At 49.2% G+C, this 18,679-nt stretch overlaps 2 protein-coding genes and 1 pseudogene across 5 annotated transcripts in view; 2 read left to right on the top strand and 1 right to left on the bottom strand.

Annotated features, from left to right (window-relative positions):
• Positions 1-18,679, top strand: part of pyd (zonula occludens-like protein polychaetoid) — a 357,804-nt gene that overhangs the window by 35,639 nt on the left and 303,486 nt on the right. The window lies entirely within an intron of this gene.
• Positions 5,906-7,439, bottom strand: LOC149327730 (uncharacterized; annotated as a pseudogene).
• On the top strand, positions 17,412-18,536 carry LOC149327731 (uncharacterized; the record flags this gene model as incomplete). The annotated part of the gene is made up of 1 exon (XM_089563805.1): positions 17,412-18,536. A coding segment is annotated over one exon (822 nt), but the record flags the coding sequence as incomplete, so codon positions are not given.

Here is an 18,679-nt window from a genome sequence, read left to right on the forward strand (position 1 = left end):
TCCGTACATTATTTCTCTCTGCAAACTCTGCTAGTAACTCTCACCTGCTATCCCTGGATTGTATGCCATAGTCGCCTACCGCCTTGTCTCCAGCCTGCTTTTTACCTACCTTTGCATTAAAGTCGCCCATCAGTACAGTGTACTGTGATTTTACTTTGGTCATTGCCGATTCCACATCTTCATAGAAGCACTAAACAGCCCGGTCATCATGGCTTGATGTAGGCGCGTAGGCCTGCACTTCCTTCAGTTTCCATCTTATTATGCTGAAGTAAGATAACTGCCGCCCTCCAGTTAATACTAGAAAACTCCTCTATGTTGCCCACTACATCTTTATTGATGAAGAATCCCAAATCTTGTCCCATAGGTTGCACAGGTCTGCCCATAAGGGGAGGGGGGTGAAGTTGATAGTAGCGCCCTGTCATGTCTTCTTGGTAGCCGTCTCGGCGTCTTCTTGGTTCTTGGTATGGAACAAATTTCGCGCCCCCTTCCTACCTCTGTTATGGGGCAACTGCCCCCCTTGCCCGCCACTGCGTGCGCCTATGCCAAGTTCTCGTCTGTCTGCTAATCCCCGATAGCACGGTGCGTGCCCGCCCTTTAGTACTGTATACGCCTCACCTGTCCTCCTAGCCTCACTAAGCCCTTAGGCATCCCATTGAATACCGGCCAGTTCCTCCAACAGCACTGCCAGACTAGCCTGAATCGATAAAGGTCCAGGGTTCAACGCTTCCAATGGCGGCCCGCCCGGAGCCCGAGATTCTAAGCACCCTCCGACGCGTCACAGCTCTGACGGCTGCTTTAGCCAGTTGCTCCAGAGCCGATGGGGACTGTGGTCTGAGGAGGGTTAATTTGTGTATGTGTAGGGAATTTACGGGGTCACAGTGGAGCACCAGAGCAAGAGGTGCATGCTTCTCGAACCGAACAGCCGGTGCGTGCTTGCGCACCGAGCACGCGCCGTTCAACTTCGTTTCCTTCTTTCGCCGGCTGGGAACGCCTGTGCGCTACACATTCCTGTAGGAGGCTGCGGCCACGTTTGTACACCAGGGTGGCCAAATCCTGTTCTGGTGAGGGAATGCGCTGTCAGTTCTGGCCACCGAGATCAGGCAGCACCCCATATCTGGTTATGCAATTCCGTCGACAGGCGGATGTTTTGTTTAATGCGGTGAAGAATAGCGCGGTACCGGGATTTGAACCCCGGTCCTCTTGAACGCGAGGCGAATGTTGTTCTACCTCCACGCCATCGCTGCACCCTTATATATAAAAGAGGCTTTAGAGATGAAAAGACCTTGTAGATACCAAATCTGATGTTTCCTAAAATTTGTTTTAAGGGGAAAGCCTTACTTGCCTCGTTGAGCGAAAACCCATCTGTGTGCATGATAAAACTCTGTGGTACTCATAAAAGGCGTCGTGCAGACGGTCGGCCCATCCGAATGCAGTAGGGAAGGGGCAGGGCGGCGACGGCGTTCACGCAATTAGCGAGGCAAGCAGCTTGGCATCGGGTAGCAGCGCGTGACTTCCAACAGCCATGCACGGGCTCAGTGGCTGTGCGTGGCATCGGATTACATCACGCGACTGCATTCACGAACTCAATGCTCTAACGTAAGCAGAATTCTGCCGTCTCTTATTTAGATTTGACTGCCCTGTCACCCCTAGTGAAAGAGAACAGTGACTATGGGAAAGAATAGTCCAATGAGAGAAACAGGGGCTGGAAGCCAACAGCATTTTCTCAGAGTTTAGAAGGGCGACGCAACATTATGCATTGGAGCACCAAGTTTGCTGCCTTCGATGCAGGGGGCGTGTGGAGTCGGCACAAAAGGGAATGCCGCACTTCATCTTATTCCAACATCAGGAGGCTCGTGAACAAAAGGCCTCTAAACGAGCTTAACGAGGCCCCCTCAGCGTGGCATTCGCAACAAACGAGGATACAGCAACAAGGTATCACACATGGAAGGTTCTGGTACAAAATCAAGAGATCAGCAAGGCTAATCAAAACATAAACAAATAGTTTAGTGAAGTATGCAAGGTATGGTGAAATGCAGAAAGAAGCATAAAAGGGCAGGTATTGTGGCTACGATACATATTGCAGTAGTCGAGGGTTTGACGGCATACCGTCTGGTCAGGAATCATAGTGATGAGGATTGCTGGTCAATGGCCAAAGTCAATAAAGATGTAAAGACGTTTCGGGAGCGCTACGGCTCCCTTGTTCACTATCTAGTGAACAAGGGAGCCGTAGTGAGCAAGGGAGCCGTAGCACTCCCGAAACGTCTTTCCATCTTTATTGACTTTGGCCAGTGACCAGCAATCCTCATCACGATACATATTGCAAGAACACTATTGTTGCTATGATATTGTTACGTAGCCGTTGGGGCTCGTAACCGAAAGGCTTTAATGGGGGGTGACGTGGACGGCACCGGAGAACAAACCAAGAGCACCCAGAGAAGGCCGGAACCGATCTTCTTCTTCTTTCACACGGCGGTGCACGCGCCTTGCGAAGAGCAGCCGCCTAGTGGCTGCTTTTGGAAACGTGGCATTACCCCCCTCCCTAAAAAAAAACATCGACCCGATGCATGCGCAAGAAAAGAAGGTAAGAAAAGCAGTTCACAAGAACATGGCAGGAAATAAGCAGTTCGTAAGCTAGCGGTGCTCGCGCGAAAAGTACGGCTTCATTCGCACGACATGGACGACTTCGGGCTTCTGCTGGCGGCGATGAGAAGTAGAAGAGCCGGCTGGAAGAAGTTCGTATGTGACGTCACTGAGCTGACGGACCACTCTGTAGGGACCGAAGTACTGCTTTAGCAGTTTTTCGGAAAGCCCTCGGCGTCGAATCGGAGTCCACACCCACACCATGTCGTCCGGTTCGAAGGTCACTACTCGGTGGCGGTGATTGTAACGCCGAGCGTCTCGGCCTTGCCGGGTCCGGATGCGCAGTCGCGCAAGCTGCCGTGCTTCTTCGGCGCGCTGAGTGAATTCCTCGGTACCAGCTTCGGGGTCATGACCGTTAAGGAGCAACATGGCCTCTAGCATGGTGGACACCTCGCGGCCATACAACAGAGAGAAGGGCGTCATGCGCGTGGTCTCTTGTTGTGCCGTATTGTACGCGAATGTGACGTACGGTAGGATGTCATCCCAAGACCGATGTTCAACGTCCACGTACATAGACAGCATGTCGGCGAGAGTTTTGTTGAGACGTTCGGTCAGGCCATTCGTCTGCGGATGGTAGGCGGTGGATTTACGGTGGGCAGTGCCACTCAGCTGCATGACGGATTCCAGCAGCTTGGCCGTGAAAGCTGTGCCTCGGTCCGTTATGACAACTGACGGGGCGCCGTGCCTGAGGACGATGCGCTCGACGAAAAATTTCGCTGCTTCGGCTGCCGTGCCTCGTTCGAGGGCCTTTGTTTCAGCATAGCGCGTGAGGTAATCGGTAGCGACTATTATCCACCGGTTGCCCGAGGAGGAAGTTGGAAAAGGGCCCAACAAGTCCATGCCAACCTGCTCGAATGGAAGTCTGGGCACTTGGACAGGCTGCAGTAAACCAGCTGGCCTTACAGACGGTATTTTCCGTCGCTGGCATTCGTGGCACGTTCGTACATAGTGGCGCACTGCCGCCGCAAGTTTGGGCCAGTAAAAACTCTTTTGAATGCGAGCCAAAGTTCGAGCATAGCCGAGATGACCGGCGGTGGGCTCATCATGACATGCCTGCAAGACTTCGTCGCGGAGAGTGTCTGGCACGACGAGGAGATAATCCCTTCCCGTGGGAGAGAAGTTGATCTTGTAGAGCACGTCGTTTAGGAGACAAAACGAGGAGTGCGTTCTGGCGAAGGGACGGGGTACTTCCGTAGTACGCGCTTTCAGGAAGTCGATGAGTGGAGCGAGTCCCGGGTCCTCACGCTGGCGCTGCGAAACAGTGACTGCGTCGACAGTTGCGATAAGAGGGAAGTCCGGCTCTTCGTATATATTTTCCTTGTTTAAGAGCGATGGGACCATATTGCGTAGCATATGGCAATCATAGGTAGTGCGTGCTCGAGGTTCCATACCGCTAGTACTGCGTGCGTGTCATTTACGAGTCAGGTTTGCTCTGCAACCTAAAATGTTTTTATTCTCTTTAATTCCTCTAGTGTAACGCTTAATGAGCACTGTTTCTAAAATTCAGAGTGCGATAATGATCACTGCCTTGAACAGAAGTCCAGTGTGGCTATCGTATGCAGCGTTTTTAACTATACGAATTGCCTTTTTTGTATGATGTAAAGTTTAATAATGTTTGGAAAAATATTTGTAGCCCACATTAGGTGGCAATAGCTGATATGTGAAGAAAGCAATACATTGAAGATTCAGCCTTTAATGCTAACAGTTGGGCAATATCGCAGTTTGCACAGCATACCCTTATTATGCGAAATTTAAGCTGCATCTATGTGAGCATTTAAGGACAAAGTTTTTTTCGAACACAACACAAATTTGAACTTCAGCTGCTGTTTGAATTTTTGTAGCGCCGAGATGAAGTATGGATTGTGTGTGAGTTATGATTATTCTTCCTCATGGGGACAGCTTTCTATTTACTATTGTTTATGGCGATACTCCAAGGATGTAGTTTATTTAGCATAACATTTGCGGTTTCAATAAGAAACGCGATGTCAGGTCCAATTGAAAGTGTGCTGGTCTCATCAGCGTATATGATAAATCTTGCTGTACTGTCATTGTTAACGAGATCGTTGGTGGAAAATAAGAGAGCAGTGCCCACAAAATATTTCCCTGAGTATACTCCTGCGCGAACTGCTACGAAATGTATCTCGACTGAAATAATTTATGCCTCTTATTATTACGGGAATGTCCTCTTGTGCGGCGAGCGTGAGCCGAGTCTTGAAAAATATCAGCAAGTGATTGCTTATATGAGCGCTCACGACATCCGATATAAGCTTTCAGTAAGCAATGTTCGTATGAAAACATGAAATAACGTTGAGAAAAGGCCCAAAATCCAGGATGGGTTATGCATGATGCTGGAAAACCCATTTGCGACTGGTGTCCTGTAAGGTTCAACCTGTGCCACAGAAGCTTTCATAAAATTAACATTCAGACCTCTTGCTAGTACCAGTTCATAACCATTGTCGTTTACCCATTCCAAGTACTCGCCGATAAAACTAATGTTTTTTTTTTTGTGCTGCCCACAGGGGGTCTGTGTAAAGTACAAAATAGAGTCTTATTGGAACGGACAGTGAGCGCCTCACAGTCGGAAGTAACCGAAGTGTTCTTTGAAAACATAGTGCAAAAAGGACACGAACGACACAGATCTGGACGGGACAGGCGTGTAACGCGATAGAGGATATCTTGTTTTTCACCGTTACCACAATACCACTCTCCTCGGGAAAGTTCTATTGAGAAAATGTGTTGTGTAGCCGGGGCGCCTTTGAACACCAGATTCATTCCGGTGCCACGTGTCGGTGTTCGATAATCACATCAGGTGCCTTTTCAAAAATAGCGTTCCTGTTTTGAGTAGTTGCAAAACTGAAGAATGATGTCCGTCTGAGTGTAATTTTTCGTCCGTATCACAGCTGTTGATCGGTTTTCGAATAACTGTACCTATGGTTTCCAGGGCGGTAGACAGATTCTCATTTTCGGTAGATGGAATGCCTTTAATTATCACCTTCCTCTTACTTGAGTATTGCTGTAGGTTTGCTATATTTTTGTTGTGCTCAAGCATCTGCTTTCTCAGGACTGCGCACTGTGAGCACAGAAAAGCGTTCTCTGCCTTGAGTAGTGCATTGTGTTTTTTGATCACTTTCATTTTGTTGTTCACGTCCTCAGAGGTATCGCTAAAGATATCAAGACTAGCTTTCACCTCCCGGTATTCTTTCCTGATTTTTCTCTGGACAGGCGCGCGCATGAATATCTTTTCGCCCATCCTTTACGAGCTCAGTTAGATCAGACGCCATAGCAGGAGACCAACAAAAATACAGCACATGAAAACACACGCGGCAGCGTCAGCTACGCTAAACACAAACCGGGAAGTTGGCAGAAGATGCTTTACTCTGGCGATGATCCCTCCGTGCGCTCCAGTTCCTCTCGTAGCTGCTCTTTGAGGGTACACGTCGCGCCGGCTGGACGACTGGGCGTGCTCCGTCACGAAGAACCATGTGGTAGCAGTGCTGCACACAGCCTGTGCCAGAAAAGAGGTGGCGAAATTCGTGTGCAACTTTTGCCGAACTGCTTTGCCATACGCTGAGGACTTGTCGGGAGGCACGCTTGCAAACCAAACATTGTTTGGCCCCCCTTGCGAACAATGAAGACATCCTGTGTGGAAGTACGCTCATCTAGGGTCACTTTTCGTACAATTGCGAGGTGGTTGATTTGGTTTCCACCGTAAGATCACAGCACTGCACTGCTGGGCTTTAACGGCGGCGTGGGGTGCATCTTCTCGTACAGAGAAAACGGCAGCAGATTAGCCTGAGACCCCGTGTCAACTTTGAGCTCGACGAGCATGCTCCCGACCCTTGCCTTCACAGTCCAGTCTGCCTGGCTAGTCTTGTTATTCACTGAGAGTATGTCAAAATCTTCTTCACTACCTTGCAACTCGCCAACTTGAGTTTTCGATCTGCAGCATTGGGCAAAGTGATTCTTCTTTCGACACGCCCGACAAATTTTTCCGAACGCTGGGCATTTTGTGGGCCGTGGGTCCTTACACACTTTCGGCATTTATAGCGCTCTTGCAGCCTCTCATTGGAACCGGCTCTTATCTTGCGTACAGGATCAATCTGATTGTGTTCTCTTAGCCACACTTCCTGTTGTGCTGATGCTGCTCCGGCTGCCTTACACAGTTCTTCTGCTTTCTGTACTGTTAGCTGGCTATTGGCGAGAAGCTTCTCTCGAGTCTTCGCATCATGCGTGCCAAAAACAATGTGGTCTCTGATCACTGGCTCTGCTATCGCTCCGAAGTCACACGAACATGCTTTAGTCTCATCTCGTATAAAATGTTCGAAAGGCTCACCCGGCTCTTGCATTCGGCTCCGGAACAGGTAATGCTGATGTACTTCATTGACCTGCGAAGCGAAGTAGGCGTCGAATTTCTTGACTACCGTTTCGTAGTCGTTCTTGGATTCCTTTTCATGGTAGGAGAAGGTATTGTACACCTCGATGGCTTCTTCTCTAGCGATGCTCAGCAGCAAAGCGGTCTTCGTCGATTCCATCCGAGGTTTATCAGTAGCCTCTGTTGCAGTCAGGAACAGTTCAAACCGCTGTTTGAACAGCGTCCAATGCTTGCCTATGTCTCCTTCCACCCGCAACGGCTCCGGTGGCTTCACACGTTCCATCTTGCGTGTCTTCTCTCAGGTTCCTTCAGACCAGCCGTGGGCGGCACGGTTCAGGCACTTCTGACACCATGCATCGACCTCACGTCGACTGGGTTGACCGACGAGACCAGCATGAGCGCAGTGCCACGGCACGAATCCCGCCGAGCTTTATTGCGCGCTCGCTTTCATACACCGAAATGGAGCAACGCCCCTTCGGCTTATCGAGCTTGTCGCTCGAAGCCAGGCGCGATACGATACAGATATAGGGATAGCTGATTCACCCGTCGCTGTTATTGTGAACATGAAATGCATTTATAACTTCACGTGTTAGCCTATGTTTGGCGAGGATGACGTTAGAGAAAAGAGGAGTGCATGTACCTTTCTTCCAATGACGGATAATCATTGGAGCGGGAGTTGTAATGTCCACTCAAACGAGCACTTATGCATTGCCCCGTGTGGCCTATGTAAACCGCTCCGCAAGTACAAGGTATCCTGTACGCTACCCCCACAATGCATGGTACAAAGCGACTCTGATGGTTGATCTCGCAACCACCGATTTTTTCTTTTCTATGTTTGTTCCCTTCGCTGTTAACCTCCCCTTGCCTGCACATACGGTGAACCTTGCTCAGTGCTGGAAGCACAACGTCAACGTTGTATCTTCTCGCGACATTCTTTAAACCTTGCGCTACACCATGAGTGTACGGCACTACCACAAACTTCTTTCTGTCCCGTTTCGGCTTATCACCTTTTTCACCCATGCGAGAAGTTTATCGCGTGCCCGAGAAATCGAATGGGAGGGGTAACCGCTTGACCTCAATCGGGCAGCCTGACACATCGCACTCTCATTGATCCTATCTTCACAAGATTTGGAAATGGCACGAGGGAATAATGCCTTTTTTTACCAGTTTTGTATTACCTGACTTGTAGTTCAAGAGAGACTTGGTCCACCGACGAGAGTGTAACCAGCGCACATGGTGCACTTCTAAGTGTAGTCTTAAGTCGAGAAATTGGAGCGCCCCATCTTTTGGAAGTAATGTCGTAAAAGTCACTCCTAGCGCGTTTTCTTGAGAAACCTTCGGTACGTCTTTTAGCCTTTGGGTGATGGTTCCCTTGTGAGTGAACATGATGTAATCATCTACGTAGCGAAAAATCTTTAAAACTAACCCTTATCAGCCCGGAGGTCAAGCAGGTAGTGGAAGTTTCGGCCCGCTTCTTGGTCGGCGGTTCAGCGGGAGGTGGCGGTATAAGAGCGGGCTGGAATGGGACAGCATCGGATGGCAACGAGGGAAAATTTGGGACTTTCAAACGCGCGCGTGCACAAACCTCTCTTTCCGGTCGACATCACGCACGCGAACAGTTGTAAATTTGCCTCGACGCCTGTCTTCATTTCTGCGGCGATACTGGATTCCTCCAGGCACGTCAAAGGGCAAGCCATGCTTCGACAGCTGGCTCTGGCCCCAAAGTACTGGCTGACTCTTGCTATGAGGACCTTCATTGTCGATTGCCGAAGCTCTGTATCGGTTGCGGTGGAACTCCACGATTGTTAGATGCGTATATTCACAGCTTAGAAAACCCAGGGAATGCTCTGTCGTAGCATGCAATGGCAGCGCAGACACGCCGAGAACGTTTATTCACGTAAGAAGTAGTTCAATTGGATGAGCACCAGACGCGAGTCCGAAGCCACGCGATGAATGCCAGCATTATTTCTGTTCTTTCTGCTTAATTAAAAAGGTGCATTTCACAAAGCACTGATTGCATTTTCGCTTGTGCTTTCATTCCGCTCTTCTCGCTTTGTTCGGTAACAGGCCAATATTATCTGGTTTGCAACTAAAGGAGAGCTGTACAGTCAAGTCTACGAAGTACTCCTCGTCACTTACCTGGTGAATGCTAGGAAGTACCTTTATAGCAAATGCCACTGGAGCGCTCACGCATGAACCCCATCATACCTTCTCCACGGAACTCGTGAGATAATTTCACACGCCGAAACACTCTCCGTAATATAATTGCTGATTCAGTTTTATTGCGAAAGCAATACTAGGCCAGGTTTTAGCTCGTCGCTTAGCCGTGCTCCGCCAGATGGCAGCGCCGTCGGCGCAGTCACTCTTCCTGAGGCCCTAGGGTTTAAAGATAACAATGGCCATGTAAATAAATCTGCAGTGCAAGTTAGCAAAAAGCGATTGGAGGATTGGTGGCTGAAAAGCAGAGATGTGGCATAAGGTTAGAATTGTAGGAAACCGTAGGTAAATATCGTGGCGAATCTTAATGAGAATTGCCAACACAGTAAACAAAAAAATAATAAAGAAAGAAAAACTGAGCATGGTAGCAATTGCCACCACCTCGTTTCAAAGGGGGCGCTCCTATCTATCCATCCATCCATTCAGCGCGGCAGCGGCGCCGAGCAGTTTGCTCTGTTAAAAAAAAAACTGTGTTGAGGCAGGCAGTCGAACCAGGGCCTTTGACATTTGAAGCTGCGACGCTACCACTCCGTCACGAAGGCTCAGGGTTTGAGGACGAATAAAGGCTGATCTAATGAATGCATGGGTCTCATAAATAGAAGAAAAGATGTAATAAATAAATATAAGAAAATAAAAAATGAAAAAGAAAACTACGCTGTCTTCGTTCACTCCCATCTTCCTCCCTTCCCGTTACGACGAGGTTCAGGTGTCCCCCGAGATATGCGAGACCGATACATTTCCTTTCCACAAAAACCACTTCACCGACGAGCAAGGCGTACAGCCGAATGGGCGATGGCAGGCTCTGTGGACTCCCTGGCAGCGTGGCGGAATGTTCACGTGGCCAGATTTGGCGGCGCCCATGCTCCCGCGCTGTAGAGCGTCTATAAATGCGCGCTTGAATGCTATGCAGTCCTCTAAGGAGAAGCGACAGCGACAGGAAGAAGTGAGAAAGCCACAACGCGCACAACAGACGCCAGAACAGCGTGAATAACGTTTTGCACAGCGTCATGCTAAGGATGCAGCTCGGCGACAACGTTCGCAGAGTGGTTCCACGTCGTCGGTCACCGATGGATCTCAACACCTGACCGCTCAGGAACGCCGCAATGCTACCAGGCGAAGGCAACGCGCCGAAGAATCCCCAGAAGAACGCGCACACCATTCCTTACGCAGTTTACAAGGTTTAACCACAGCTAACCCACTGCCATTTTTTTCATAGTTGGTTTATCCGCCTGTGTTGTTAATACTGTGATTCTCCCTTGCATTGGTAAAGACCCCGCTCCCACTGACGAATTACTTCCCTTCCTCCTACCCAGAAAAAAAATTTACGCGCCTCTTGTGAACGCTAGATGATCTTGCCTACAGCATCGAAGACTCGTGGCAGTATATTTCATAAAGGCAGAACGCGCGTTGAAACGCTCATCCGCGGAGGCTGCAGTCTAGAAACAATGAATAAATAAATTCGCCCGAAGCGCGACAGTAGGATTTCGCAAGGGAATAGTAAGGGCCGGAGTCTTTCGGTTTTGCAGCTGTGGCCACACGCCATAAAATAGCACAGGAATGTATGCGCAGGGGGAGCTTACGTTCGCTAGGGAAGTTCGAAGCTTGCATGCATTAAAACTGGAACAACCTCATGGTCATCATCATCAGCCTGACTGCACCCCCTGCGGGGCAAAGGCCTCTAACATGTCTCTCCAATTAACCCTGTCTTATGCAAGTTGCAGCCACCGTATCCCCGCAAGCTTCTTAATCTCGTCCGCCCACCCAACTTTTTGCCGCCCCCTGCTACGCTTGCCTCCTCTTGAAATCCACCTCGTTACCCTTAAAAACCAGCGCTTATATTGCCTTCGTATTACATGCCCTGCCCAAGCCCATTTCTTCCTCTCGATTTCGGCTAGGATGCCATTAACCCGCGTTTGTTCCTTCACCCACTCCGCCCGCTTCCGATCTCTTGACGTTGTCCTTATCATTTTTTATGCGAAGCATACTACTTTAGCTACCACTTCAGCCCTTCACCGTGGTTATTCGCCTCCAAATCACGTGATACATGATGTCACACCACGTGACACGATGACGTCACGACAGTGGAGAAACGGGCACCCACCTCGCGCCGTCGCTGTGGTTGTGCGCCTCCAAATCACGTGATACATGACGTCGCACCACGTGACACGATGACGTCACGACAGTGGAGAAACGGGGGCCCACCTCGCGCCGTCGCTGTGGTTGTGCGCCTCCAAATCACGTGATACATGACGTCACACCACGTGACACGATGACGTCACGACAGTGGAGAAACGGGGGCCCACCTCGCGCCGTCGCTGTGGTTGTGCGCCTCCAAATTACGCGACACGATGATGCTTCGCATTCTCCAGGCTTAACCAAGTTAAGCCTCAGCCATTTCTTTCCATAGTTCGCTGCGTTGTCCTTAACTTAAGCTGAACCCTCTTCGTTAGCCTCCACGTTTCTGCCCCATATATGAGTACCGGTAAGATACAGCTGTTCTAACTTTCCTCTTGAGGGATGTTGGTAAACTGCCATTCATGATCTGAGAGAACCTGCCATAAGCGCTCCACACCATTCTTATTCTTCTAGGTATTTCCCTCCCATCATCCAGATCAGCTGTCACTACCTGCCCTAAGCCGCCGCGGTGGCTCAGTGGCTATGGTGCTCGGCTGCTGACCCGAAAGACGCGGGTTCGATCCCGGCCGCGGCGGCTAGAATTTCTTTGGAGGAGAAATTCTAGAGGCCCCGTGTACTGTGCGATGTCAGTGCACGTTAAAGAACCCCAGGTGGTCGAAATTTCCGGAGCCCTCCACTACGGCGTCTCTCATAGCCTTAGTCGCTTTGGGACGTTAAACCCCATGAACCAAACCAAACCAAACTACCTGCCCTAAGTAGACATATTCTCTTACTACTTCCACCACCTCGCCACCAACTGCGAACTACTGTTCTCTTGCGAGAATGTTGAATATTACTTTGGTTTTCTGCATGTCAATTTTTAGCCCCACCGTTCTCCTCTGCCTGTCTAATTCATTGATCATGCTTTGAAGTTCATGTCCTGAGTGACTTAGCAAGGCAATGTCATCAGCGTATAGCAGATTGCTCAGGTATTCTCTATTAACTCTTATCCCCAACTCTTCCCATTTCAGGCCCCAGAATGCCTCCTGTAAACAGGCGATGAATAGCATACGGGAGATCGCGTCTCCCTGCCTGACACCCTTCGTTATTGGAATTATTGCTGACTTTATGAAGGGCTATGGTAGTTGTGCAATCGTTATAAATATCTTGCAATATTTTCACATAACACTCTTACACACCCTGATTCCGCAGTGCTTGCATGACTGCTGAGGTTTCAACTGAGTCGAATGCTTTCTCGTAATCAATGAATTAAATACACTGCAAACGAGATCGTTGCAGTGTATACTGAGGAGATGAAGCGTCTCTACCGGCGTGCCGACGCAAACATGAAAGAAGAAGAAAAGGTAAAGCTGCTTATGCGAGGAGTTAAAGAGCAACTTTTTGCCCTCCTCGTCCGCAGCCCACCGAAAACCGTCGAGGAATTCGTAGAAGAGGCATCCACCATGGAAAAAACTCTCGATGCCAGGGTCCGCCAGTATGACCGCCAGCAGCGCGTTTTCTGAGCAAGCTGCCCGGACACCGCTAACAACGATAACCTGCGGAAGGTTATACGTCAGGTTGTGCGAGAAGAGCTCCGAAGATTGCTGCCAACGGGAACGCAGCCGCAGCTTACATCGCTCACTGACGTAATCCGGGACAAAGTTCAACAGGCCTTGGGTGTGACGCCGACAGCCACGCAGCCTCTGCAGCCCCCAGCCATGACTTACGCCGCAGCTGTGCGCCGTCCTGCACCTCGACGACGGGACCCAAGCCCCTATCGCCTTCAGCCAGCAGCGCTGCACCGCCGCCCTCTCGCCCCAACCCGCCCGTCCTACGAGCGTCGCACTCAGCCAAGGAAATGCGACCAGTGGAGAACTCCCGATTAGCGCCGCCCACTATGCTTCCACTGTGGCGAAGCCGGTCACGTCCACCGGCACTGCCCATACAGAAGACTGGGCATCCGAGGGTTCTCTTACGACGCTCCACGACCCCGACCCGGCCAGCGACCAGCCGAAATCGAGGAGTTTTTGCGTCGGGAAAGATGCTCATCGCCGAGCCACCTATCACGTTCCCCGTCGCCATATTCACCGCGCTTTGTATCTCCTAGCCGAGGTTACGCCATGCGTGGACGCTCCCCCAGCCCCCGAAAGTTAAACTGAATAAAGCAGCCTCTGGAGGTGAGGTTGCTTCTGAGCACAAGAAAAAAGATCCTCCATCGACGAAAACGCAAGACCATGCCTCAATTACGACGACAACACCGACGATGGCGACGACGACGCGGCCAGACTTGAACCTTGGACCACCGCCCAGGGAAGTAACGTCGGAGTACGCCCACCGCAGGCTCACTGCCCGACGAAGCCGAGATCGTACACCGAAGATAACGTGCAATACGAAAACGCGAACAAGTGACCTTGAAGTTACGGTCGACGGTCACGCGGTTACTGCCTTGGTGGACACCGCAGCTGACTACTCCGTCAGGAGCGGGCCACTCGCTGTCCGACTCAGGAAGGTAACAACAACTTGGGATGGCCCGCTGATCCGCACCGCAGGTGGCAACCTGATTACGCCGTCAGGACGCTGCACCGCGAGAGTTACTGTAAATGGGAGAACCTATGCTACAACTTTCCTGGTCCTACAGCAATGCTCGCGAGACGTGATTTTGGGAATGGACTTCCTGAATGAACATCGGGCGATCATCGACCTTCGATCTAATTCGATCAAGCTTTCCACGGACAAAGCCATACCTGCTGCGACGAGCGCAACTCATCACGTTGCCTTAAACGTCCTCGACGAAGCATTGAGCGTGCCGCCCCGATCAAGCGTCGTCGCCTGCATAGGTACTGGAGACATCGAAACTGCCGAAGGCGTCGTTGAGAGGAACACCCAGTTACTCCTGGATCGAGGACTGGGCGTCGCAAGGGGAGCCGCCCAAATCCGGAATGGTCAAACCCAGGGGCTGCTAACCAACTTCACCGAAGAATGTCGGCATCTAAACAAAAGTACGACGATTGCTTTTCTCGACTAGCTGGCAGACATATCAGAGACATATTTGCCCTCCCGAACAACCTGTAGAACCATCTGACCAAGGCCATCAACCCACATTTGATATCAACCCAGCATTACCCAGCAGCTGACAAGACTGTATACGCAGTCTTCATCAAAGGTACAGCGATTGATTCTCATCAGCATCTAATGTGCGACGAACCCGGCTTGCCAAGCACCGCATTGTCACAAACGAACGCGCCCGACCACTGCGGCAGAGCCCCTACCGCGTATCGCCGATAGAACGCCAAGCTATCCGCAAGCAAGTTGAGGAAATACTTCGTGACGACGTCATCCAGCCATGGAGGACCCCTTGGGCAGCACTAGTCGTCCTAGTGAAAAAGAAAGACGGCACCCTGAGCTTTTGCGTCGATTACCGCCGCCTGAACAGCATTACGAAGAAGGATCAATCAATCAATCAATCAATCAATCAATCAATCAATCAATCAATCAATCAATCAATACTTTATTCAACATCGCCAGGATGTTGGGTACGCCGGCAAAAAGCCAGTGATGAGGCTTAACGAGGACGACGCACCCTACAGAGGCAGTTTGGTAGTGGCAGACATAAAAACAAAACAAAAAAAAACAAGTTGATAAAAAGAAGAGCATGGATCAACATTGTAACATTGAGGGCATGAGGTAGTTGATACAAACCAAGTTGATACAAAGAAGATCATGGGCTAACATTCGAACATTGAGGGCATGAGGTAGTACAGTTATCAATCAGTTGTTCGTCAACTCCGATTTATCATTTAATAAATGTGGGAGAGTGAAACGCAACATTTGACAGCCATAATTTGTGCGCGTCCTAGGTAACAACCATTTCAAGCTTGTTCTAGTTGAATACGTACAATGTTTACACTGTAATCTTGACAGCTGTAACATAAAACAGTTGTTTTTAATGACGCTTGCCTTGTATCGTTTGCGAAGTAACGTTTTGTATAACTGAGGAAGTGGCATGATGCCCAGTTTTTCAAAAATTGGTGCAGAATGTTCGAGTCGAGGAGCGTTCACAATATTTCTAACAGCTTTCTTTTGTAAGCGATGCAAGCGGTTGATGTTAGTGAAAGATGTGGTACCCCAGACCAGTAAACAGTAATCAACAACAGAAGAAAAAAGTGCATTATACAGCATTCGCTTTATATGCTTTGGCATAAAATATCTCAGTCGATATAGAATGCCAACGGCCTTAGACAGTTTGTTAACCACAAGGTCGACGTGATCGTTCCAGGTCAAATTTTCATTAAAAAGGACACCAAGACTTTTGACAGTTGGAACTAACTGAATGGATGATGATCCCATCCTAAGAAAAAGTGGTGGCAGTAAAGTCAGTTTATTGCGAGGTCTAAAAAGCACTGCTTTTGTTTTTTCAGTGTTTATTTTTAAGGAGTTAGTTTTGGACCATTCATGTAGAGAGTGCAAGCAATCTGCTGCTTGTTGCTCAAGATCTACCAAGTCTGCGGCTCTGAAAAATAAGGAAGTGTCATCTGCGTAAATGACATAACTTGGATGATTGCTTATGCAGACGATGTCATTGATGTAAAAGGAGGAAAAGCAGGGGCCCCAGTATACTACCTTGTGGAACGCGCCTGAAGAGATATGCAAGGCGTCTGATAAACAGTTGTTTATTATCACCTGTTGCACGCGAAAGCCTAGATAAGATTGAATTATTTGAAGAAACTTGCCGCGAAAACCATAGTGCTCGAGCTTAGCTAACATTATTTTATGATTGATGCGATCGAAAGCTTTAGAAAAATCGATGAAAATGCCTAGCGTAAGTATTTTCAGCTCAAATGATTCTAAAATAAGTTCTTTTTGGGTTAAGAGCGCGGTTTCAGTAGAAACATTTTTTCGAAAGCCATGCTGGCTGCGATTAATAATGTTATGTTTGCTGCAAAAACCGTTTATTCGTTTATACAGTATCTTTTCTAGACACTTTGAGAAAACAGGTAGAATAGAGATAGGTCGATAGTTTGACAGATGATGTTCGTCTCCACCTTTGTGAATAACCGCAACTTTCGCAATCTGCATTCTTTTGGGGAACACTGCTTGCTCTATGCAGCAGTTAAATATATATTCCAGCACTGGACTAACGATATCGGCTACATGTTTAACTGGTAACATTTTCAGGCCGTCAATATCCTGTGCCTTACTGTTGGGTAAGGTCAGGAGATCATTTCTGATATCATTCGCGTCAGTAGGTGACAGGAATGCACTAGAAACAACCCTATCGTCCAGGCATTGCACACTCATTAAGTTCCCATTTTGAGCTGCCTGAGACACAAAGTAACAGTTGAAACGTCTGGGTGGTTGAAAGGGTGGCTGTACCATGAAGCAGACCACTAATCCGCTTCTGTTCATAATGCAGGTGCTCGCAGCAGTCGTTACACACGCGCTGCTTCCCGCCCTGGTTTCGGCTGGGGTGGAATGCGCGCCGTCAGACCTGCCTGGATACCCCTACAGTGATACGCATGTCCGTTGCCTCAACGCCATCAGCGCTTCAAACCTGCCAGCGTCATCGCTGGAACCCTGGACACTTCCGGAACCTTGGACACACCCATCGTCATCGACGGCACCTGGCACACCGTGTATAAAAGAGCGGCAATCACCGGCCGCGCTCTGTGGGCTTGGTGGCTGTACCATGAAGCAGACCACTAATCCGCTTCTGTTCATAATGCAGGTGCTCGCAGCAGTCGTTACACACGCGCTGCTTCCCGCCCTGGTTTCGGCTGGGGTGGAATGCGCGCCGTCAGACCTGCCTGGATACCCCTACAGTGATACGCATGTCCGTTGCCTCAACGCCATCAGCGCTTCAAACCTGCCAGCGTCATCGCTGGAACCCTGGACACTTCCGGAACCTTGGACACACCCATCGTCATCGACGGCACCTGGCACACCGTGTATAAAAGAGCGGCAATCACCGGCCGCGCTCTGTGGGCTTGGTGGCTGTACCATGAAGCAGACCACTAATCCGCTTCTGTTCATAATGCAGGTCAGTAACCCATACGCCTTATTTGCTAAGAAAACTAGTAATTACTGCCTGGTGCAGCTTCCGAGCCCACAGTGTTGTGTCGATGTTGCTATTGAATGTTTAGAAACGATTCGCATCTTGCTACTATTGTCCGGGGACATAGAAACGAATCCGGGACCTGCCAGTGCAGAGGCAGTGCTTGCTGAATTGAAAAAGTTGTCTTCAGGTCAGGCTACAATAATTAGTGACGTCCAAGACATCAAAAACAAGTTAACAACTACAGAGAAAACCATTACAGATCTAATTCAGAGGATTGCCGATTTAGAGAGCCACTACCAGAACCTGGCTACTTTGAAAACAGATGTCGAATGTGTGCAATGCAACACGGAAAAGACTACTCAACTGGTGCGGGATCTGGAAGCCCGATTTGATGACGCCGAAAACCGCTCACGAAGATGCAATTTGATTTTTTACGGCCTTTCCGATCCTACACCATCCGAGTCATTTGCCGATTCCGAAGAAATCATAATTCGCCACTGCTCCGATCAGCTCGATTTGACGTTAGATAGTAAAGATATCGAACGTGCACACCGTCTTGGGCGTCACAACACAGAACGCCAGCGTCCCATAATTGTAAAGTTTGCGTCTTTTAAGACAAAACAAATGATCCTCTCAAATGGCCCCAAACTAAAAGATACGGATTTCAGCATTGGTGAGGATTTCTCCCGCCGAGTTCAAAATATAAGAAAGCAACTTGTCGCGTTTGCCAAATCAAAGACAACTAAATTTTCTTTGCGGTACAAAACCCTCCATATAGGCCCCAAACGCTATTTTTTTGATGAGACTGAGCAAACAGTAAAAGAAATCTTCTAGCCACCACGGCGACGCAAGTCGGCACTACACCGTTCCCAAACATGTCCTCGTCCTAATCTTACGTTTTCGGCAATCTTCACTAATATACGCAGTTTCATCCCGAAGCGAGAGCTCGTGTCAAACCTGGTGTTATCATCTGATAGCAACTTGCTGATATTAACAGAAACGTGGCTAACAAATGACATTAGTGATGGCGAGGTGCTTGCTGATCTGCCAAATTTTTCTCTCTTTCGTTCAGATCGTAAAAACGCACGTGGTGGTGGTGTTCTGATTGCGGCAAGTAACGACTTATCATGCACTGCTCTAAACATTTCATCCGACCTTGAATTAATTTGGCTTATCTGTCGATCCGCACCACATTCCGTGCTGCTGGGTGTCTGCTACAGGCCGCCACACAACACTCCCCATTTTTGCCGCCAGCTGAACGCAACCTTGTCTAAATTAAC

The sequence above is a fragment of the Amblyomma mixtum genome, chromosome 10, assembly GCF_055824585.1.
Source record: "Amblyomma mixtum isolate Tamu chromosome 10, ASM5582458v1, whole genome shotgun sequence".
Taxonomy (NCBI): Eukaryota; Metazoa; Arthropoda; class Arachnida; order Ixodida; family Ixodidae; genus Amblyomma; species Amblyomma mixtum.